General features: G+C 38.8%; 1 protein-coding gene across 2 annotated transcripts; it reads right to left on the bottom strand.

Moving 5' to 3' along the window:
- Positions 1-3164: 3164 nt before the first annotated feature.
- Positions 3165-8165, bottom strand: LOC111948672 (uncharacterized). 2 transcript variants are annotated; one of them, XM_023962740.2, is made up of 12 exons: positions 8037-8165; positions 6609-6669; positions 6179-6276; positions 5908-6042; positions 5565-5713; positions 5356-5492; positions 5175-5268; positions 4912-5035; positions 4551-4771; positions 4296-4473; positions 3811-3935; positions 3165-3655 (listed from the first exon to the last, which is right to left on the bottom strand). In XM_023962740.2, exons 3-12 carry the CDS (start codon positions 6270-6272, stop codon positions 3314-3316), a joined length of 1599 nt encoding a protein of 532 aa, XP_023818508.1. In that variant the 5' UTR covers positions 6273-6276; positions 6609-6669; positions 8037-8165; the 3' UTR covers positions 3165-3313. The 2 variants fall into 2 exon arrangements, with proteins under 2 accessions (XP_023818508.1, XP_078787231.1); XM_078931105.1 differs by lacking the exon at positions 5908-6042.
- Positions 8166-20677: the final 12512 nt, after the last annotated feature.

Genomic DNA, 20677 nt, shown 5'->3' with positions numbered 1-20677 from the left:
TCACCCTTATCTGTTGCACGTCCTTCCCATCTCTGTCTCTCTGTCTGGCTAGCCTGTACAAGTCCTTCTCTCCTTCCTTTGTGTCTAACCTGTCATATAGCTCATCGTAAGCTTTCTGTTTGGCCTTTGCCACCTCTCTCTTCACTCTACGCTGCGCTTCCTTGTACTCCTGTCTACCTTCCTCAGTCCTTTCTACATCCCACTTCCTTTTAGCCAACCTCTTCCTCTGGACGCATTCCTGTACTTCCTCATTCCACCACCAAGTCTCTTTACCGTCTTTCCTCTTTCCAGATGACACACCTAGCACCTTCCTACCTGTTTCCCTGATAATCTCTGCTGTAGTTTCCCAGTCCTCTGGAAGCTCATCCTGACCACCCAGGACCTGCCTCAACTTCTGCCTAAATTCCTCACAAGTTTCTTCATTCTGTAGCTTCCACCACTTGGTCTTCTTTTCTGTTTTCCCTCTCTTCTTCTTCCTGACCTCCAGAGTCATCTTACACACCACCATGCGGTGCTGTCTGGCTACACTCTCTCCTACCACCACTTTGCAGTCATTAACCTCTCTCAAATGACCTCGTCTACATAGGATGTAGTCCACCTGAGTACTCCTACCTCCACTTCTGTATGTCACTCTATGTTCCTCTCTCTTCTGGAAGTAAGTGTTGACTACAGCCATTTCCATCCTCTTCGCAAAGACCACCACCATCTGTCCCTCCAGATTCCTTTCCTTCACACCAAACCTGCCCATCACCTCCTCATCACCTCTGTTGCCCTCACCAACATGCCCATTAAAGTCTGCTCCAATAACAACTCTCTCTCCTCTGGGGATACTCTCTATGACCTCATCCAACTCACTCCAGAATCTCTCCTTCACTTCTAACTCACAGCCAACCTGTGGCGCATACCCACTGACTACATTCACCATCACCCCTTCAATTTCTAACTTTAGGCTCATCATCCTGTCTGAGACTCTTTTCACCTCTAGAACACTGTTTACAAACTCCCCCTTCAGAATCACTCCTACCCCATTTCTCTTCCTATCAACACCATGATAGAACAGTTTGTATCCTCCTCCAATACTACGTGCCTTGCTGCCCTTCCACCTTGTCTCCTGCACACACAGTACATCTACCTTCCTTCTCTCCATCATGTCTGCCAGCTCTCTGCCTTTCCCTGTCATTGTGCCAACGTTAAGAGTCCCTATTCTCAAACCTATGTTCCTGCCTTTTCCCTTCTCTCTCTGGCCACGGACCCTTCTGCCTCCCCTCTTTCTTCCACCAACAGTAGTCAAATTTCCACCGACACCCTGTAGGTTAACAGCATCGGTGGCGGTCGTTGTTAACCCGGGCCTCGACCGATCCGGTATGTCTAAAGTGTTGTGGATGATTCGCATGGTTATTTTGGCAATTTTTACGCCGGATGCCCTTCCTGACGCAACCCTCTCTATTTATCCGGGCTTGGGACCGGCACAGAAGTTACTGGCTTGCAACCCCTGTGGCTAGAAGGTGAAAAAACTATGTTCATTATTTGAAGTAACAGTAGTAATAGTTCCCAGTGTCTGTTCCCTGCTGGAATAACGTCACCAAGAATAAGTGGAATGTTTTTTACGAGACATAATGTCTGGATGGAGTTCAAGCAAATGCCATTACCTGGACTATCCAAAATAATTTTAGTGGGACGATTTTTTCTTTCTAAAAAACCATAGTCAAAACCATAGATCCTTGAAAGCAAGTTTTGTTCTGATATGTAGTGTTTTGTGAGATATTCAAATAGCAATTTGATCTCATACTGAGCGACACCTTCAAGAAGATCATGCATTATATCAAAAGAGTAGTTACTGCAAACATGGAAATACTGCAAGGAATTTATAGAAGAATTTTTTTTCAGACCATACAGTGACTTTAAATTAACATTTTCTTTAAGAGACTGCCAATGCATGTCAAACACATCTTTTTCACGAAAGACCACTTTAAGATCATCCTCAGTGTACACTATTTGACAATCATCTTTTTCAACCAAACAAAGGCGACAAAAATGTCGGCTGTTGAATGACTCGTTAAAACCAAGAATGGAATGCATCCCTAGATTATCTCCAGTTATTTGTGAAATTGTTCCATATATTGGCTCATCAGAAAATGGAAGACTTATCCCTCGACTTTCAAGTTGTTTCAAATCACTTATCAGTGGTTCCAGTATAACATCAAAACCGTACTTGTGCAGATCTGGTGTGTGGAAAAGAGATACTAAATGAATGTTCATCAAGATGGAATTAAATTTTGGAGGTAGATTTCTTAAAATGAAATAAATGCAGCCAATTTTGTGAATTCCACGTTTTGAGCCAAGGGGATTGGCCGTTTCAAAATCATCATAGAATAGCTGAATTTGTAAAGCATGCTTTTTGGCTGAAAACAGGGGGTGAGTATTAAAGTAACTTCCATCACAAAAGTCATGATACGCATCTGGCTCTGACCTACACTCCCTCTTCAGGAGAGCACAAATATCTGGATTCTTACACATGAACTTCAGAGATTCCAGAACAGGGACATAAATGAAAGTATCCTTAACAGGTACCTGATCATAAGTACCCGATTTTTGATTACGTCTGGTGTCGTATCTCACTCCCAGTGTTATTTCTCTGGGCTCCACCACTCCCCATTTTAGGTTGAAGAATTTATTTCGTTTCCATTCTGTATTTAGATGAGTGAATGGGTTTTTCAATTTTTCAAAAGATTCATTAATTACAGATATGTTGGGGTCAGTTGCAGGTAAAGCAGAAATAATGGCTTGCTTTGCTTCTGAACGAAGCTCGCTTGTTAGTTCCTCCAAATCACCCACAAGTGAAGATACTAAACTGTTAGAAATGCCACTACCCTGCAGTTTGGCCACAATGGATGCGCACATTTTTTTGGATGAATCCCTGCTAAAATCTGAAACACTAGTTTCTCTACTTTCTGGAACATGGGACGAACTAGACTTTAGAATAACACTGGATGAACTTTGAGAAAGATCTGTTGAATGAAATTGGTCTTCCAAATCATGTGAAACTGGATCACTAGGCAAATTAGTAACAGCTGAAGTATGAACAATTTGTTCAACGTTGCTATGAATAATGTTAAGGTGCTTTCTAAAGCCTGCATATGTTTGAAACTGAAGCCTACAACTTGGCTGACAACAAAACAACTTGAACTTTGGTCCAGGATAATAACCATGTTCACCTCTTATATGTGAAATCAACTGCTGACTGCTGGGGAAAATTTTGTTGCACAGAAAACATGTGAGCATTTTGCTCAAAATGCCTTTAATTGTCCTGGCTTTAAATCTGGGTTGTGAGAAGCACCTCCTGGTTAAGGAGTTTGGCTCTCATGTCTCGAATTCTTGGTGACACCTTCATTTTACCCATATCAATGTTATAAACTGTTGTCTGCAAAAAGGTGTAGAAATTCAGAAGTGCACCATCATAAGACACACTGAAAACAAAATGAGCTTTAAAAAGTTCATCAAATGCCCCAAGGGAGCGGTTTGCCTGGCATGGGATGAGACGCTTGTCAATGGAGATGTAGAATCTGTCGATGTTCCTCTTTTCGCGACCAACGGCTAGGAGGTATGGCTGATGGTTCTGCTGGTTCTGAAGATGTTCTTCCAAACTGCAGCAAGACTGAGGTTTAAAAAGGACATTGGACACTCAAGTCAGAAATAGCACTGCACAAGTGAAAACAAACATTCTATGTTAAAGTAAACTTGCCTACAATTTGTTTCATTTAACTCTTTACCAGTTTTACACATGATCAAAATTAACAAATGTAAAATTACCTTGTGAAAGACAATAACTTTTTCAACTGCATCAGAAGCGCTGATTTTTGGAAACTTTGGTCCCCCAGGTGGTGGTGGAAGGAGATATAACAGCAACAAAAGCGAGGCCATCTCTGCATCATAAGCTATGGACAAAGAATGAATGAACAGCAAAGACTTAAAACAATGATCATTAAAAGGGCAAAAACCAATTACTCTGTTGAAAACGTTGCATATATTTAAAACTCTGCATGTCTCAAGTAGATATGTGCCGCAACAAATAGTAAAATGACAGCTAAAATAAGTTGGCGGTGATGCAATAACTGAGAAACTTAAATATGCCCCTAATAATCTGATTTAACAAACCTGCATTCAAATGTACTGCAAATTCATGTACTTCATGATCTTTTAGGTCATTGAACTTTTAAAGACTTACACAAAGCAAAGTACAAAAAAAGTTATGTTAATAAAGTATTGAATTGTAAACACAAGAGAGCAAAACTCACTCATTGCCTCATGACTTCCTTGTGGACTCTCCGCTGAATGCAACAACTGACGAAGCTCTGGTGTTGAAGTGAGCTGCTTGGCCTCTTTGATAACGTTGCATCTAAAGATCGGGTCCCATTTCTGAAGCAGCCGGTTGGATACCTCGTCATTAAACAAGAGAATGAAGTCTTGATTTACCTATGAAAAATAAAAAATATACTATCACCACATTCTGCACATTTCAAGTAGATCTCAAAATATCACTGCATACTTACCAATCCTTTGGTATCCAGGAATCTTGGGAAGATTGACAGGATGTCAAGCGTTTTGTCTGAGTCATTGATGAGTTTTTGCCGATGCTGAAACGTCTCTCTCATCTTTCGAAAAATTTGCGTAGTGTCTGTGGCATAATTGAGCAAAGACATTGCCTCCTGACAAGCATCTCCATCCAGCTGCTGCTCCTCAACTACAACAGATCTCTGGAATTTAGGGCCCCCTGAAGAGGAAAGTGGCTTTCTAATGTCAGACATACAAACTACTTTTGTGAAAGAGGTGACAGCATACAAACCTAAAACCATCTTTGCTCTCTTCTACTACACTAGCTGACATAAGATGACCAGTTTGCAGATGTATTACCTCCTCCTTGACAAAGGCCAGTGAGGCTATTTGAAGTGGTAGATTCTCGTCGAATCTTTCTCTGGATGGTCTTAAGACGCCAAGAAATGTATCCTGTACTGCTTGCAGCATCATAGAAGTGTTCCTGAAATGGAAATACATTAACACTTAGTGCATTGTCTGTCATTTTTAAGAATATCAGAAATCAAAATGCCCACCCAGAACCTAACAACACAAATCATAAATACTATCTCAACGAATATTACAATAATAATTATACATACGTAGCCTTTCTCGGAGTATGGGTCTTTCAGGGATGGAAAAAGTGTCACTATCCCAAGAGCATATTCTTCTCTAACAGCTTTAGTGGGGAGATGTCTGGGAAGAGATTCAATTGGGATTACTATAGTAATAGATAAACAGTTTTGATTCTTTTTTTAAGTCTACAAAAACTGGGCACATTACCCATGTTTATCAATCATGTGGGCCACTATTATATTGACCAGCTTTCTTCTGGTAGAATCTTTAAGAGTCTGTGATGCGTGATATTCTTCAAGGACCTCTTCACCACCTGAACTGGCTCCAAGTACAGCTTCGATCAACTTAGGGAAGACAAAAATTGTAATTAAACGGCAAAAAAAATGTTGACAGAGATATTTGAACTTTGTTCCAACCTTTTTTGCAGAAACTGCATTGATTGTTCCTTCAACTCTTGATTTTTTCCTTGGGATCTCATCTAAAAGTACAGTTGATGCACTTGCACTTGAACTGAAGCTTGAGTCAGACCATTCAGATGGAGAGGACAAGGAGCAATCAGTAAACTCTAGGAGAAAAAATAAATTTCAGAAATAAAAAAAAATGTACATCTTCGTTCAAATGTTGCAAAATTTATTGCATCTTGTTGGATTCCACATTATACTACAAATTGTTTTTTTTTTCTGTAGACTGATTTGAGAGTTCAGGTTCCACCATTTGACACTGAATTGCTTCATGTAACTGACCCTTTACATTTCTCACCATCACTTGGGAAAACTGTTAAAACAACGCTGCCTTGGCTGACAAGGTCATTGAAAATGTCTTCGTCAACTTCTGTCCCTGTTGCATCTTTGTATACTACTTTTGCGTCAGGTGGCAGGCAAAACCTCTCGATGACTGGAAAAGATGAGATATTTCTGAGAGCACCTTTTAAGCCAGCACTATTCTCACTTCACAAATGAATAAACTAATTTGGATACAAAATCACCTACACAAAATGTATTTCCTCTTCAAACGAAATTTAAAAACAAACCTTTTTCATGCAGTTGCATGAAATCAAACTTTCCATCAACTTCATCCAGCTTTACATATTTCTGCTGTTGGCGGTAGCGAACCTGCACCAGCATTTTACTGAACCATACCAAAAAAAAAAACATGACAGAAATAAGCATTTTTTTAGCATACAACTTAAACAATTCAAGCTAAAATTAAAAACAGTCATATGGACACAGTAATAAACCTGTCAACTATGTTATCCACTACAGAGTTTTGAAACTTATAAAACCCATGCAGTGGGTTCCAGAATGAGGTGTGTGTGTGAGCCATGTAATATGCAAAGTCAATTATGTAATCACCAAGTCTGGTATATGTTAGGGTGAGCTTTCCATAAAAGAACAAAAAATAGGGGGGGGGGGGGGGGGGGGGGGCATGCTGACACTGCTAACATGACTATCAAGACTTACCTCCTTCACTTAGGGTTTACCAGATGAGACCCTCTGAAGCTGAAGAGCAACACCAATTGACCTACAAGAATTAGATTATAAAATTTAGTTACATTTACAATGTGGTGTAAATATTGATTAAAGCAAGGTTGCGTTATAAAATTCAATTATACTTAAGTAACCCCCCACCCACACAAAAAATTTGACAGCCCTTACCAGCCCACAAAGATAGACTTCATAAATATTAGGTTAAATCATTGTCCATAGCTCTAAATAAAACAATTAAAATACAAAAAAAAAAACTTGTATACATTTTGCTTATAAAATGCATTTTGCAACACAGAGTAAAATAAAACGACATTCCCTATTTAATTTCTCGGATAATCTACGTCCACATGACATCCAGCGATTACAAGCAGGAAAGGGTGTCTGTTGTGTCTGTCTTAAAATTTTGTCCCACCTGTAAAAATTTGTTTTTTAGTATGTAGTAACTTTTTGCAAAGTGACACTAAAAAATTCCTTCCTTCCACAGGACAGATGCAATTTTGAGTACGTTTTTTTAAGGGATGCCACAACTGGTTAAAAGTCAAAAATAGTTTTTTACATGATTCAAGCATACATGAAACTTGCTAAATAGTAAATAAATAAAATTATATAAATGCAGGAAAACACATTTTCCTAAAATGTAAAATAGTTATCTAAAATCCCTAACTGCATTCACACAGAACGTAATTTCGTGTGTCTGTGACCAAGTTAAGGCTTGCTGTTCCTGTATTAGTTCGAAAGGGAGTAGGCCTAAGTAAACAGGTGGCTTTATCATGTCTGTCTGTCCGCCAAGGTGGATGTGGAGCGCTCCAGCCCCATGGGCCCTGGAACAAACTGGCGACCTGTCCAAGGTTTACCCCACCTTTCCTTAACAGTAAAATCGGACGTGCTCCGGCAACCCCGCTGCTCCGAAAGGGATAAAGCGGGTTAAGAAGATGGATGGACGGATGGATGGAATTGTGACGTTGAGTCGCCATTTTGGATTTGTACTTCACCTGCTAATCGAGTCCCCGAAAACGTCAAGTCCCAGAGACGAGTCCCAGATTGTTTAAAAGCGACAACCTTGCCAACGGTCTTTTTTTTTTTTTTTTTTTTTAAACTCAGGCCGCGCCGCTGAAAACACACTGCGCTCAAATCGCGCCACAGATCCTCTACATTAACTTAACATTGAAACTCGAAGTCTGTGTGTGTAGCATTAGCTGTTAAGGTAAAGCTGCATTTACAACATTTGTGCGTGTAGTGCATTACAGAAGGCCACGGACGGGTTGGATGAAACCGCTGCGTGAAAGCAGCTTAACAGCAACAAAAAAGCGTAGAAAAGTTATACAATTCTCTCTAGATACATTATTGTATATACTAAGGGCCATTTAACAGTATTTTTCCCCATAAATTAGTTTAACTTACCGCTTGTGAAGAACTTTTTCCAGCACTGATGAAATTGCCGCAGCTCATGGAAAATTACCACGTTGCACTTTCTTGCACAGGGTTTCCGAGGCAAAAGCCCAGGGGCCTTGACTCTCTATAGTGTCAAATGAACTTCATTTGGCCAAAATAACTCCAACACTGAACATCATTTGAATCGCAATGTGTTAAAATAACACTTCAAGAGTGTCAGCACCTTGTACTTTCTTGCACAGGGTTTCCGAGGCAGAAGCCCAGGGGCATTGACTCTCTGTAGTGTTAAATTAGCTTGATTTGGGTAACACTGATAAATAACCCCAACACTGAACACCATTTGAATCGCAATGTGTTAAAATAACACTTCAAGAGTGGAAATCAACTCTGGTTTGTTTAACCCCGAAATTTCAACTCTCCAGTTTTTGCTGTGTACTTCCTGTTAAAGTGTGTGTGTGTGTGTGTGTGGGGGGGGGGGGTCTCTCACTCCAGTTATCATATACAGTCAATGGTATTTACTAATGGAAACTCTGACCAGGCAGAAAGACAAAAAAGAAAATGATGAATAACAGCTAGCTTATAACAATTATTGTTTAATTAAAATAAAGTTATTATTACTGTGAACATTTCCAAACCTTTTTAGGATTGGAGATAATTCCCTTTTGCCTCCTTAACTCAACAATATTTTGATTCACTTTTTCTCTTTTGTCTGTTGGAGAATCTGAATTGACAGTAATGAACAAAATCAAAGTTTGCCTTCAAACGAACCACAAGTCTCTTGTTTTGTCTGCACCAAGGTTTAAAAATCGTCCAAGTAAACAAGCTTCATGTCACCTGAAACCTGAAACCAGAAACGTGTGAAAAGGTTTTCAACATCGTCATATGGTTTGCTGTCCACTATTGCAACTCAAAACCTAAAAACTCAAACACAGTACATGTGACAAAAAAAAAAAAGATTCTTAAAAAGAAGAAAAAGCTTCAATTGTAACAAAATTTGAAAGAATAGGGAACCAGAGATACTGGAACTACAGCATATTAGATCAGTCAATAAAATATTTTTAAATGTACCCTTTGGCAGCGCTTTTGAAACTAATACAGCCACCAAAAGTGCAACCCTCCCCTCTCCTAGAGTCTGCGGGTCCCCAGCGGAATCCTTCAATTCAACAAAATGTGGTAGATCTTTATCAAAACAAGAAAATAGGTAATAACTTCATTTAAACTATGGAAATTAAAGAGAGGATGAGGGTGACATGCTTCAAAACTGTGAACAAGACTCTAAATTTTTTTTTTCCCTTAGAAAAGAAGTTATTTTTAAGTCTCTTTGCTCAGACACAAAAACATGCAGGCAACAATGTAACGCAATATGCAATACTTAATAATTTTTATATTTTCATACAATAAAAATTGACAGAAATATCTCAAATAAATCTGTCTTCATTATATGTACCAGTACATAATTTTGACATTTTTCCTTTCTTGAAACTATAGTCTTTTGTAGCACAGCACTGAACAAACAAGTGTTTCAGAGTTATGTTTGAAATTTCATTAAAGACTGAGACCCAAGGAACATTAAAAACAAAGAAAGTTGAAAAAGGAGCATATAGTTTTATCAACTTCATGATGAACAGGCTCTTTACAATGAAAATTGTTTTATGCTGACAAACATAGAACATTCTATTAATGCATTATTGCAAAACAGTTCAGGTCTTTTTCTACCTGGAAACAACCACACAGGCATCCTTAAGGTGAACACTTATTCAAATTCCTCAACCCATCTCTGTGCCTCAGAAGTGCTCAGATCCATACTATTGATAAATGCAAACCAGGGCTATTCATAAAACCAACAGCTTTTTGCGCACAGTGGAGCCAATCTCCTCCTGCTGTAGGCGTACCCCGAGCAGAGCATCAATCACACCTAAATGGTCCAAATATGAATTAACCATCAAGAGCTTCACTGAGATGACAGGCTGTGCATAGAATTTCAAATGGAGCCCGGTGTCCACGGCAAAAAACACGTCTGGACAAACTTTACAACAGCACAAAGCTCCTCAACGGCCTCAGCCGTCATCATTATCTCAGAAGTGTTTGTGCTAGCAGCATACATCAGAAACATAATATCATCTCCGTCTCAGCCTTAAAGGCACTGAGGCATGTGTCAGCACTAAAAGGTCTATTTCACATAGGTGCACCCCCAGAGACCCAAAGTCCAGGAGATAGAGCCATAAGTCTTCTTTATGGGCCTTTCCTCTGGCTCACTGCAGCCAGAGTCCACACATACATACTGTATACATCCCCATGTCACTACCACTGCAGATGTGGACAAAATCATTTCTACCTTCCTACAAGTAAAGCACAAAAAAGTTAAATTACAGGTATTAGAAATATGTAATATTATTAGCAGTTTAACTATATAGCCTTGTTTCCACTGAGCAGTCCAGTCCGGTCCGGTTTAGAATGGTCCAGGCAATTCAGGTGTGTCTTTCCACTCCAAGTTGGACCGTCATGATGTATGTTGGATGAAGCTAATGATGGAGGTCATCCAACAGCTCATTTTTTCCGCTTGGCTTTTGGTACTTTGTATAAACAAAGCATTTAATGTCACATGAAAGAATATTGCGGGCGCCAAGGAGGAATACGGCCACTTTCTTGGCGCTTTATGTTGTCGTAATGAGCTTGAGCCAATTGAAGGGTTTCAACAGTAGTTATGCCCTAAATGGGTCATTCCATTTTTTTATGGGCCTTTTGAAAAAACACTGTCAAAAAGGAGATAGTGTAACCTCCATTTCTAAAGTAACAGTGAGATCATATTAAAAGGGCACAAACTGCTGTCATACCAAAATAAAAGTTAATTGCCTGACGCTGCTTTCAGGCCTTGAAGATGATGCTCATTCATTTAGCCTTAAATTCTGTTCTTTATACTTCTTGTTTTTCCGTGTGAATGTTTGTATGCAGCATACAGGCTGTAAAAACTGAACTTCCCTTAGGAATGAATTAAATTTATTGAAGGGAACTCTTCTTTTACAGCTCTTTCCAAGATTTTTCCTCTCTGACCAATGCTTCCACACACCCCCGCTTTGTTTGAGACACTCCCTCAACACGCCTGCTCTTTTGAAAACCTCTTCAATTGAATTCCTTCAAAATTGTCAAGTAGATGGATGTCTGATTTGCTATCACCACTTCCTTCTCTTCTTGTCTCTTCATCGTGAAATCACTGACCTGTGGCCAGATAAATCTAACATCACCCTGAAGCTACAGATTCACTGGGCATGTGACGTGCATTCAAGAAAGAGCTAAACGCAGGTTCTTGAATGGGCAATTGGCACATGGTGTTCACACTAGACAAGCAGGGAGGGGCTTTTTCTTTCTAATTTTTTCAACAGTTGGAAGAGGCTTGGTGCGAAATGTCAAAGCGTTCCAAAATTAAAAAACTTGCTCCAGGCTTCTGCTTTCACAGCTCTGGTCCGATAAATAACAGACTTGGTGTCGTATCATTCATTCCGGGTAAAAAATATAATTATACATTTTTCCTTCACGATCAATTTTCAAATGGTTGGCACTTCAGTGACCTAAATGGGACACCATTCATATGTCACTGTCAAATCCGAGTCCATGATTGGTCAAAGTTATACCTCGCTTAACTAGCAACACACAATCAATGGCCGCTCGTTTACGTGTAGCTATGCTTGAACGCAAGAGTTTTGATAGCCGAAGCCCAAAAATGTTTATTTTTGTGCGTTTACATAGACTTTTCATTGGAAGTGATCGCTTAAATGAGTGTTGCTGAGGGCGTTTTTGAACCTAGCTTTAGGATTCTGAACAGCAAAAATGAACCCTGAAGTGGGTCAGGCACACAGTTAGGTGGGACAAAGTAAATTCTGTTAAACCCAAATAGGGGCTCCCACATGCCTATCAAAATAACAAGCTCCTCTAATTATTTTAATCAAATCAAAACAGCTAATCGAAAAGTAACTCTTTTAAAACCTTTTATTTGGCTCTGGTAAACCAGAATTTTTAACCAGAAACCAGAAATGACACCTGTCCCCCACGCCTAAAAGAGGAACTGCAACATTTGGGACATCGGGGTGTGGTGCAACCTGGAATTTGGAAACAGAAGGTCAGGCTTAGTTTAATTTTGCCTTGTGTCTTAGCCCAGATTGTGTCTTTTAAATTGCATTGTCAGTAGCTTAGTTGTCAAACAATAATTTGCTTTAGGAACACAAGTCCTCTAATTATTTCAGTGTCACTCTTAGGCTCTTGGGCGGCCGTGGTGCAGCCACGACCCATGATCGTAAGATTGCAGGTTCGATTCCCGCCTTCCACGCCCATGTGTCAAAGTGTCCTTGGGCAAGACACTGAACCCCAACTTGCCTCTGGTGGGAGGTTGGCGCCAGTGTTTGGCAGCGGAGCCGCCGCCAGTGTGTGAATGTGTGTGTGCATGGGTGAATAGGACTGTGACTGTAAAGCGCTTTGGGCCTTCGTAAGAAGGTAGAAAGCGCTATATAAGTATATATAAGTATAGTAAGTACACGCCATTTACCATTTAGTCCTGCTTTGTTGGAATATTGACACTATTCGTCAAGTTCATTCATTTCAATACCTTTTTTTGATTCAGTACCACATTTACAATTGAACAAATGCATTGGATTTTCATTTTTTCTTAATAATATTTTAGGTTTAAACTCATGTGTTCCATAACTTCAATCCAACTTTTGTGCGGTCTTTGTCTATTTTGTAACAGCAACATTTTTTAAGGAAAAAAAGTATATATTCTTCAGTTCTTCGCAGCTTTCAGCAAAATGCCTACCAAAGTATTTTCCACCTAACCACTGGTAAAATAGCTAAATAATCAGCAAACAGCTACAAAAAAGAATCAAACCAAAAGCCTTGTCACTGCACCATGCTGCTAATTTTTTTACACAGTTTGGTGAAAAAAAAAACAATTTTAGAAGAGCCATTACTTATGAAACTGTGCAACAAAGCCATGTAGCTGTTAGCTTTGTAAACAGTGGCTTTGTGTCAAAGCGGCTTAAATGGAGACTTTTAAAGTTAAGAGCTGAAGCAAACTCGCACACACTTCTACGGGGCACCAGAATATGCATCTAAACGTGATGTAAATGCAGCTGCAAGAATATTTCTCCGAGAACATACTGGCACACATAAAAGGAAGATCCACTTACACAAACAAATCCCACAAATAACTTCACTGTATCCTGCACTCAACTGAGTAAGGCTGTCAGAGAAAGCTGCGCTGTATCAGCTGCTTCATGCTCAAAGAAATGGAAGGAGTTAGAGCAGATAAACAGTATTATTTTTTTTTCCTCCAACCAAAAGTCATCTGTTAAGCTCACATAAAGACTTCTGAGTCCGTATGATGGTTACTTTCACTCGTGTGCTAATACTCACAGAGATATGTGCACAGACACACTGTGGCATTTGCAGAGGACTACATTCTGGTCCCACCTCTGTCAACACATACCCATTCTTTGTATAATAATCTTTGTTTCTCCATTCCTTCCTGCCCTGGACCAATTTGATGGCAACACTGCCGCCAGGTTCCCCAGATGACCATTGAGATAGAGGTAACAGATGAAAGCAGCAGTAAGACGCTGGCAGTAAAGGGGCTCCAGCTTCAGCTTACAGCTCATTTTTCTCACTGATGGCTGCGCTGCCCTGCCCTCTGACACCTGCAGGAGTGAGCTTCTTGGAAGAACTGTCAGTGTTGGATATGGTCAGATATTCACTGTCATAGATGTTTGTGAACGTCATGATTTCACACAAAAATATGAAAATACACATAGTATTTCCAGAAGAAATTTTTTTTTTAAGTTTGAATTTGTAAAAATGTGAAAGATGCCTATCAGGAATAAGTCACCAGAATAATCTAGCATCATTTCAGTGTTATTCTAAAGCTTGTCTTCCAGAATTGATCAAATCTAATGAATGAAAACAAAATCTATCCGGCCATGTGAAGTCCTTTTTAAGAAACATTGCTATGAAATGGCCCGTCCAAAACAGCACAAAAACACAACAACAAAGTAGTAGTAAAATGACAATACAGAGTAACAAAGAAGCAGACTGTAACCCTTTAACTCTGGAGTTTTAGCTCCAGTGTCAATGGTCTTTGAATTATCGTAACTCTTCAAGGATTTACACATAATTCCAAAGAAGTCTGGAGCTGAGAAAAACAGCTTTGCACGGATATACAACACTTTACAGTCAGTCAGTGGCCACATTTAACAAAAAGTCGATGTAAATGCACGTTTTGGGCTTTCCCGTTCAAGATGCGTACTCAAGTCTTGAACTCGCACACTCACAAGTTTTTAAGACGATTTTCGGACTTAAAACATGTAACCATTGAAGTGTGTTGCCAGCAAACCAGGTCAAATTTTGACCAATCAGGGACTTGGAAACTCACCAAACTTGTGGCTGTTTTTTCTGGTGAACCCAGACACAGAGACGAGTCTTACAATGTCTACATTTGTTTTATAGATAGTGATAGACCAAGGCTACACTCCTAACATCATCGTGACCCTTGTGCTATCCTAGGCACTTTACCATTGGGAGTTGGGTCATCTAGACCCACTAGACAGTGCTCTGAACCTTTTTTCTTCAATGATTTGTGATCTTCACTGGTGTCCATGGATTATATGAAATCTTTCCACCTTTATCCACCTTTGTCATGGTAGGGAGAACAGGTCAAAATAAGGGTGGGGTCATCTAAAATAGCACAAGGGATAATCCATATCTGCCATTTCGAGGATGCTAACAATGAACTGAACCATTTCCATTTTGTGCTCAGTTCGAGAGATTTGCACCTCTTCAACTTCAAACCAAGCCTCTTCCAAGTGTATGATGCGGATATGCCCTAGTATACAGTTAGTAGAAAAAGAAAAAAGCCCCTCCCCACTTGTTTAGTGTGAACACTGTGGGGTGAACATGCATTTAGTGCGTTCTTGAACGTGTACCAAATACTCTGTGTGTATATAGTTTAAACAATAATTAGGGTAAAGCCTGAAATGTTTTCCTTTCACATCAGATTGGAAATTGTTTTAGTTACTCAGAAGGTAATGATTCAGTGGGAAACAGGTTAAGACATGGAGTGCTCCTCCAGAAAACTCCTGACACCTGGGATTAACCACTCCATATCTGATGTTTGCTTTATGTAAACGTGTTTTAGATTAACACATGGACATGGCCTTACTCATCTGTTTAAGCCCTAAAGATATTTTTTAGATGGCATTGGACAAGACTACTTTCATCTTTTTTAACAGTGCTGCTAAACATTGCGAGGTCAAAAACAATTTCAGGATACTCTTCTTTATTTATATATATATTTTTTCAGTGCTTTTGCATATTTGCAAGCACAGCAGTCATTAACCTAGAAAAGTAATAAATCCTCATACATAATCCTCCCGCACTTCTGCTTTTTTTAGGCTTGTTTGTCTAATGATTAAACCCTTACTGGTCACTTCCAGCAGTGGTTAAGCTGTTTAACTACCACTTTGTGCACAAGTTAAAAAGGTTATTTTTATCTGTCAAAAGATAAATGTTGTGGTCATGTTCTAGACAAGATATTTGATGTACAGAATAACAATGGTAAGATCTGAAGTACTCTGGGAAATAATTACAAGTTCAACTCAATTTCAATTCGATTGTATTTGTATAGCCCAAATTCACAGCAACAGTCGTCTCAATGGGCTTCGTACCGGTTCTGCTATTTTTTTCATTTTGTTTTCTTCGCTGCTTTAAATAACATCATTGGACTTTTTACTGAAAGGTCAATGAATAATTTACCTGTTTTTGTACAGTTTCTGTTGTAGAAATGTCACAAATAGTGTTATTGTACATAAAGAAAACCATTTCATTTTTACTGGAATCTAGAGCTGCGCAACACGGCCAAATTTATTTTTTTATTTTAATACATTTTTTCTCCCTGCTTTTACTTTCTTTAACAAAAATGGAAAATGATGGAATATATTTAACAATGGCTATTTTATTTTAACATCTCCTTCGGGAATGTGCTTTAACACAAAGTTCAACTAAACACAAGCTGTGAAAATGTTTGCAGATCAATGGAGCAGATGTTTTTTTTTCCTCAGCCTCGCAGAAGTAGCTTCTCTTTTCTTGCTGCTGTTTTCACATCTGCTATTTGCGAGAGACCGATGGACTGACTTTACTCAGAACAACAGAAGCGCAAGAAAGCAAAAATAAATCCTCTAAAACAACAAATTCGAATAATTCTATTAAATCGATTTATCATGCAGCCCTCCTGGAATCTGCAAAGAAAGAAAACAAAAATGACATTTAGCCTTCACAGATAAGCCTTTAGCAAATATATGTATATGGTGGTGAAATAAATACATCTATGTGTGTGCATGTGCTAACTGAGGCTCCTCAGCCAGCAACCACAACAGGGTCTCCAACAGGATTCCAAGTCTTAATGTTGTCTATGTTCCCATTATTTGTAATTGTAATTATCCATGTGGGACGTGTGGCCTGCAGGGTTTTTTATATATAAAAGAAAAAAAAAAATAGATCATCCCTCACAGCAGGACATTACATGCTCGAGGATTAAAAGACAAACTGATATTTAAATAATCTCAACACACAGTATCCTTCCATATTTTTCTGTCAACATCCCACATTATGTCCTTTTGTAGAGAAACTTGGTATATAAAGAGTAAATAATCAGCAAGTGACAAACAATAAGAAATACTAACACGTTATGTCAGACTTATATTAAGATTTTTTCCCTCTAAAACTATAGAAACTCCAGTTGAATGCCTTTCCTTGACCTAAATCTATCAAAAACCAAATGATTCTGCAATGTCAGTTGACACAAACATATGCTCACAAGTAGGCTACATTTTTAGACTAGTCAAATCACAACCAACAACCCATTAAAAGGACATGAAACATTCACTTAGAACCACCAAGCTACTTGACATTTAAAGCAGCAGTTAAAGGCCGACTGTCCCTGGTTCTCTTGCAGTTTGTCAGTCAGTGGCTCCTTTGGGTTTGTGTCAGATCAAGATCTTCTCTAATGAGCTCTGACCAGCGCACATAGTATTCCATTCAGTAGTTCAAAGACACAGCACATAGATATGCCTGATATTTCCTTTCAGTTTTCTGGAAGCTCTGATCTCTTAATTATCTCCCTCATCAAATATGCCTCCCTCATAATGGCAGCAGAAGAAAGCCATAAGGCCATTGAAGAGTTTTTAAGATGACAGACCACTTGGGTCTGTCATCTGCAATATCTTATATCTAGTGTAGAATTTTAGCATCGATGAGAATAACAAAAATGGTAGCAAAGAATCAAAAGAATAATTAAAAATGTGCCAAAGGAAAATATTTGAAAAATGAAATGCCCCAACATAACACAGATAGTTCAATGGTATATTGCCAACAGTCGCGAATAGGCCCCAATCGGATCAATGAGCATGATCACACCAGTCATGTCTGTTTGTAAGGCAGCCCAGTTAATTGTGTAAAATTAACTTTGGTCCCTCCAAATAAACTGGCAATAGAATTTATTTCTTTAAAATAGGAACCAATAACAGACAATCATCTTTAATGTTTTAATGTTTTTTACACTTTTAGGAGTTCTGTAATTAACTTTTCTCTGTAACACTCCTGATGTTCATTTACAATTGAAAGCTTTAACCAGTTGAACTAAGAGAAGGGTAAATTCAGCAGGAGTTTCTGAGAGGGATTATAAACAACTGGTGTTCCTGCTGAAGCACAGAGCTTAAATGATATTGTAGATGTGATCTCTGTTCATTAAGGTTGGATGAAAGCCAGCTACACAAAGGAAATGGTTTTTGCAATGATCCTCATTAGATGTTGTCTCTTGCTTGGTCTAATAAATATAATAATAACAAAAGCTGTTTCTCCGCTTGGATACATTTTTCATCACTGGAGGACCCCGTGGATGGTGATAGCAGCACAGCAACCATGCGTTGGTTCTATTTTATTTAAAGCATAGTGCACTTTTGGTCAATCAAAGCTCATAGGATTCATAAGTGAGATACAAATGAAGGGAAAGTGAAGAAATAAAATCTGCATGTTGGAAATGCTTTGAAAGCAGAAATTTTTTGACAACCTTTAATTGTGGTAAAGTATACTTGAGCGCTTAAAATACATAAAACGTCCATCCTCTAAAGGCAAGATAAGACTAAATGTTAAACTTAGATGTGAAAAAATGGTTAAATATGGTTCTTAAAGTGGAGTTTTCCCTTTTTGCCACTGCTCTTTGAAGAGGTTGACTGTTTTTAACATTACAGAGCACTGCTGACGCAGCATTTCATGGTTTGTGAAAGTAACACTTTTAGGTTGCTAGAAACCCGAAGACAAAGCCCAATAAAAAAAAATAAAAAAATACCCAAGTTGGTTAACATGCTAAGAAGTTAAGAGAAAATAACAAGTATAAATGTATTATTATGTCCAGACATGGTTTAGGATTTCACCAGTTCTGAGCTACAGCAGAGAGTAAATATGGTTGTATGGATCCTTTGGGGCTTATTACCATTTGGGACAATGGCATGCAAAATCAACCAAATGTTACAGAAAGGTATTTTCAGGTTTGTTACTTTTCACTCAGTAAATATGCTTTTGTAAAACCTTTGGTTCCACAACTACCTTGAAGACTCCTACCTGTTGTTTCAGCAAGAAGAAGCACTTTTAAATAATTCTGATAGCTGAAATTTGGATCTCAGCAGTCACAGATTTGCATCCCAAATTTGGATTTTGAATTTCATAACTACATATTATTGCTAAAATACCCTGTAAATTACAATGGAACTTAGAAAGTGAGGGCTTCGATATTAAATATGAACTGCAAGCACGGTTGACAGGAACAGAAAATAAATTAATCGCAAACGTTTTTTTACAATTCACCAGAAGACGGCAGCTCTGCGGTCACACTCAAATACCCCAAACCTGCTAAATCCGGACTGCATGTATGAAAACATGATGAGCGTTGTTAGCAAATCAGCAATGAAATGAAGCAGCAATTTCAAAACTAAAATCGAAAGTTTTTTTAAAGCAAAATTAGAATATTTCCACAATGTGAATATGTGTGTATCAGTGAATGGTACTTCAGACTTTGAGGCACCTTGGGCCTTAGATAGATAAGCACTATTTAAAGACCCATTTCAATCATCTTTTGATCTATTGTAAAAATGTTCCCAACAATTTTTAAGTACGATTATGCAATTTTTAGCCAAAATCCAAAAACAAGTGTCGTTTTCTAGGACGTTTCTGCAGAGCGGCAGTAGTTCAAATTCCCCTCTGAGTAGTATGCGTCGAGCAACCCTGTTCCCCTTCTCCTCCCCCTAGCTCAGCTTAAGGGAGAGAGCTAGTGAAACGACCCGGCGTGATTTCTACATCACAAGTACGATCTTTTCTAAACATTTCATTTGTATAAAGAAATAACTCAGAAATTGAGTTTTTAGCTTAAATTTCTTTATATAGATGTCCTCCATCATTGTACAAATGCCACAAGAACATGTTAAAAACACAGTTCTCATCATGGGTCTTTAAGTATGCCAGTTTAGGAAAAAGTTACATTTAAACCTGACCTTTTAAAATAATTTCAGAGGCACAAAAACTGCTCCGTATATTTAGCTGTTTGACAATATTTAAAATGAGTCAGACTTTAAGCCACAAAGGTTATTTAAAAATCCCACAGATCGTGCACTTTAAAGAGCCTATTCCATGCAAAATCAGCTTTTTCAGCTTTTAAATGTGGTATAATATTTATTCCTCACTATAAGCAACCCCAAAGTGGTATTTTAATCCATTCAAACGTTTCTGAACAAAAACCTGCACCTCAGCCCCACCCCCAGGCGAATACAAAACACCCACTTTCTTTACGGAGCTAGCAGTGATCGGCAGAACGCTTTCCTTTTACATGCATTATATGCACATTCATGTTTGCAAAAGTATGGATGTAGTTTTTTTTCTTGGGCGAAACGCAGACACGCTGCCGAGGCCTGCAGATGTCATGAAATGGGCGGGACCCACACAGAGCGAAAGGCGTTGCATCAGAGGTCACGTCGTGCTACTAATAATAAACGATTCGATTTATCTGCACTTTTCTAGACGCTCAAAGTGCTTCCAGTGTGTCCATTATTCCTTCACTCCTCATGTATACTTGGTGATGGTGGAGGCATGGCTGCCAGCTGCCCCTCTGACCATCACCGGGACATTCATACATATTCACACACCAGTGGAGCCACACTGGAGGCAGGGAGGGTGAAGTGTCTTGCCCAAGGACACAACGACAGTTGACTGGGAGCAGGAATCGAACTGCCGACCCTTCGATCATTGGACGACCTGCTCACCCTCCTGAGTCACTGCCAGGTTTAATGAGTGTGATACATATTTGGAAAATACTGTACATGCACTTATGAACCCTGATGTTTTGCACATCTGAATCTTTTTTTTTGCTTTTTGTTTTGAATTTGAAATTTTTCAAATTTATGTTATCTGTTAAGAAGTGAAAATCATTGTTACAGTCTATTTCTAAAAGTTGATATTTGATAATTGCGAAACATCTGGTTGAAAAGCTGGTCCTCAAATACATTTACCTTAGCAAATCTGGCAGTACTTGCAAAAGGTTTGGACTTCATCAGTTAAGAAGATCA

The sequence above is a fragment of the Oryzias latipes genome, chromosome 14 (assembly GCF_053564925.1).
Source record: "Oryzias latipes strain Hd-rR chromosome 14, Olatipes_Hd-rR_3.1".
NCBI classification, from domain to species: domain Eukaryota; kingdom Metazoa; phylum Chordata; class Actinopteri; order Beloniformes; family Adrianichthyidae; genus Oryzias; species Oryzias latipes.
Note: the sequence above shows the minus strand (reverse complement) of the source record. Positions and strands in the feature narration are given on the sequence as shown.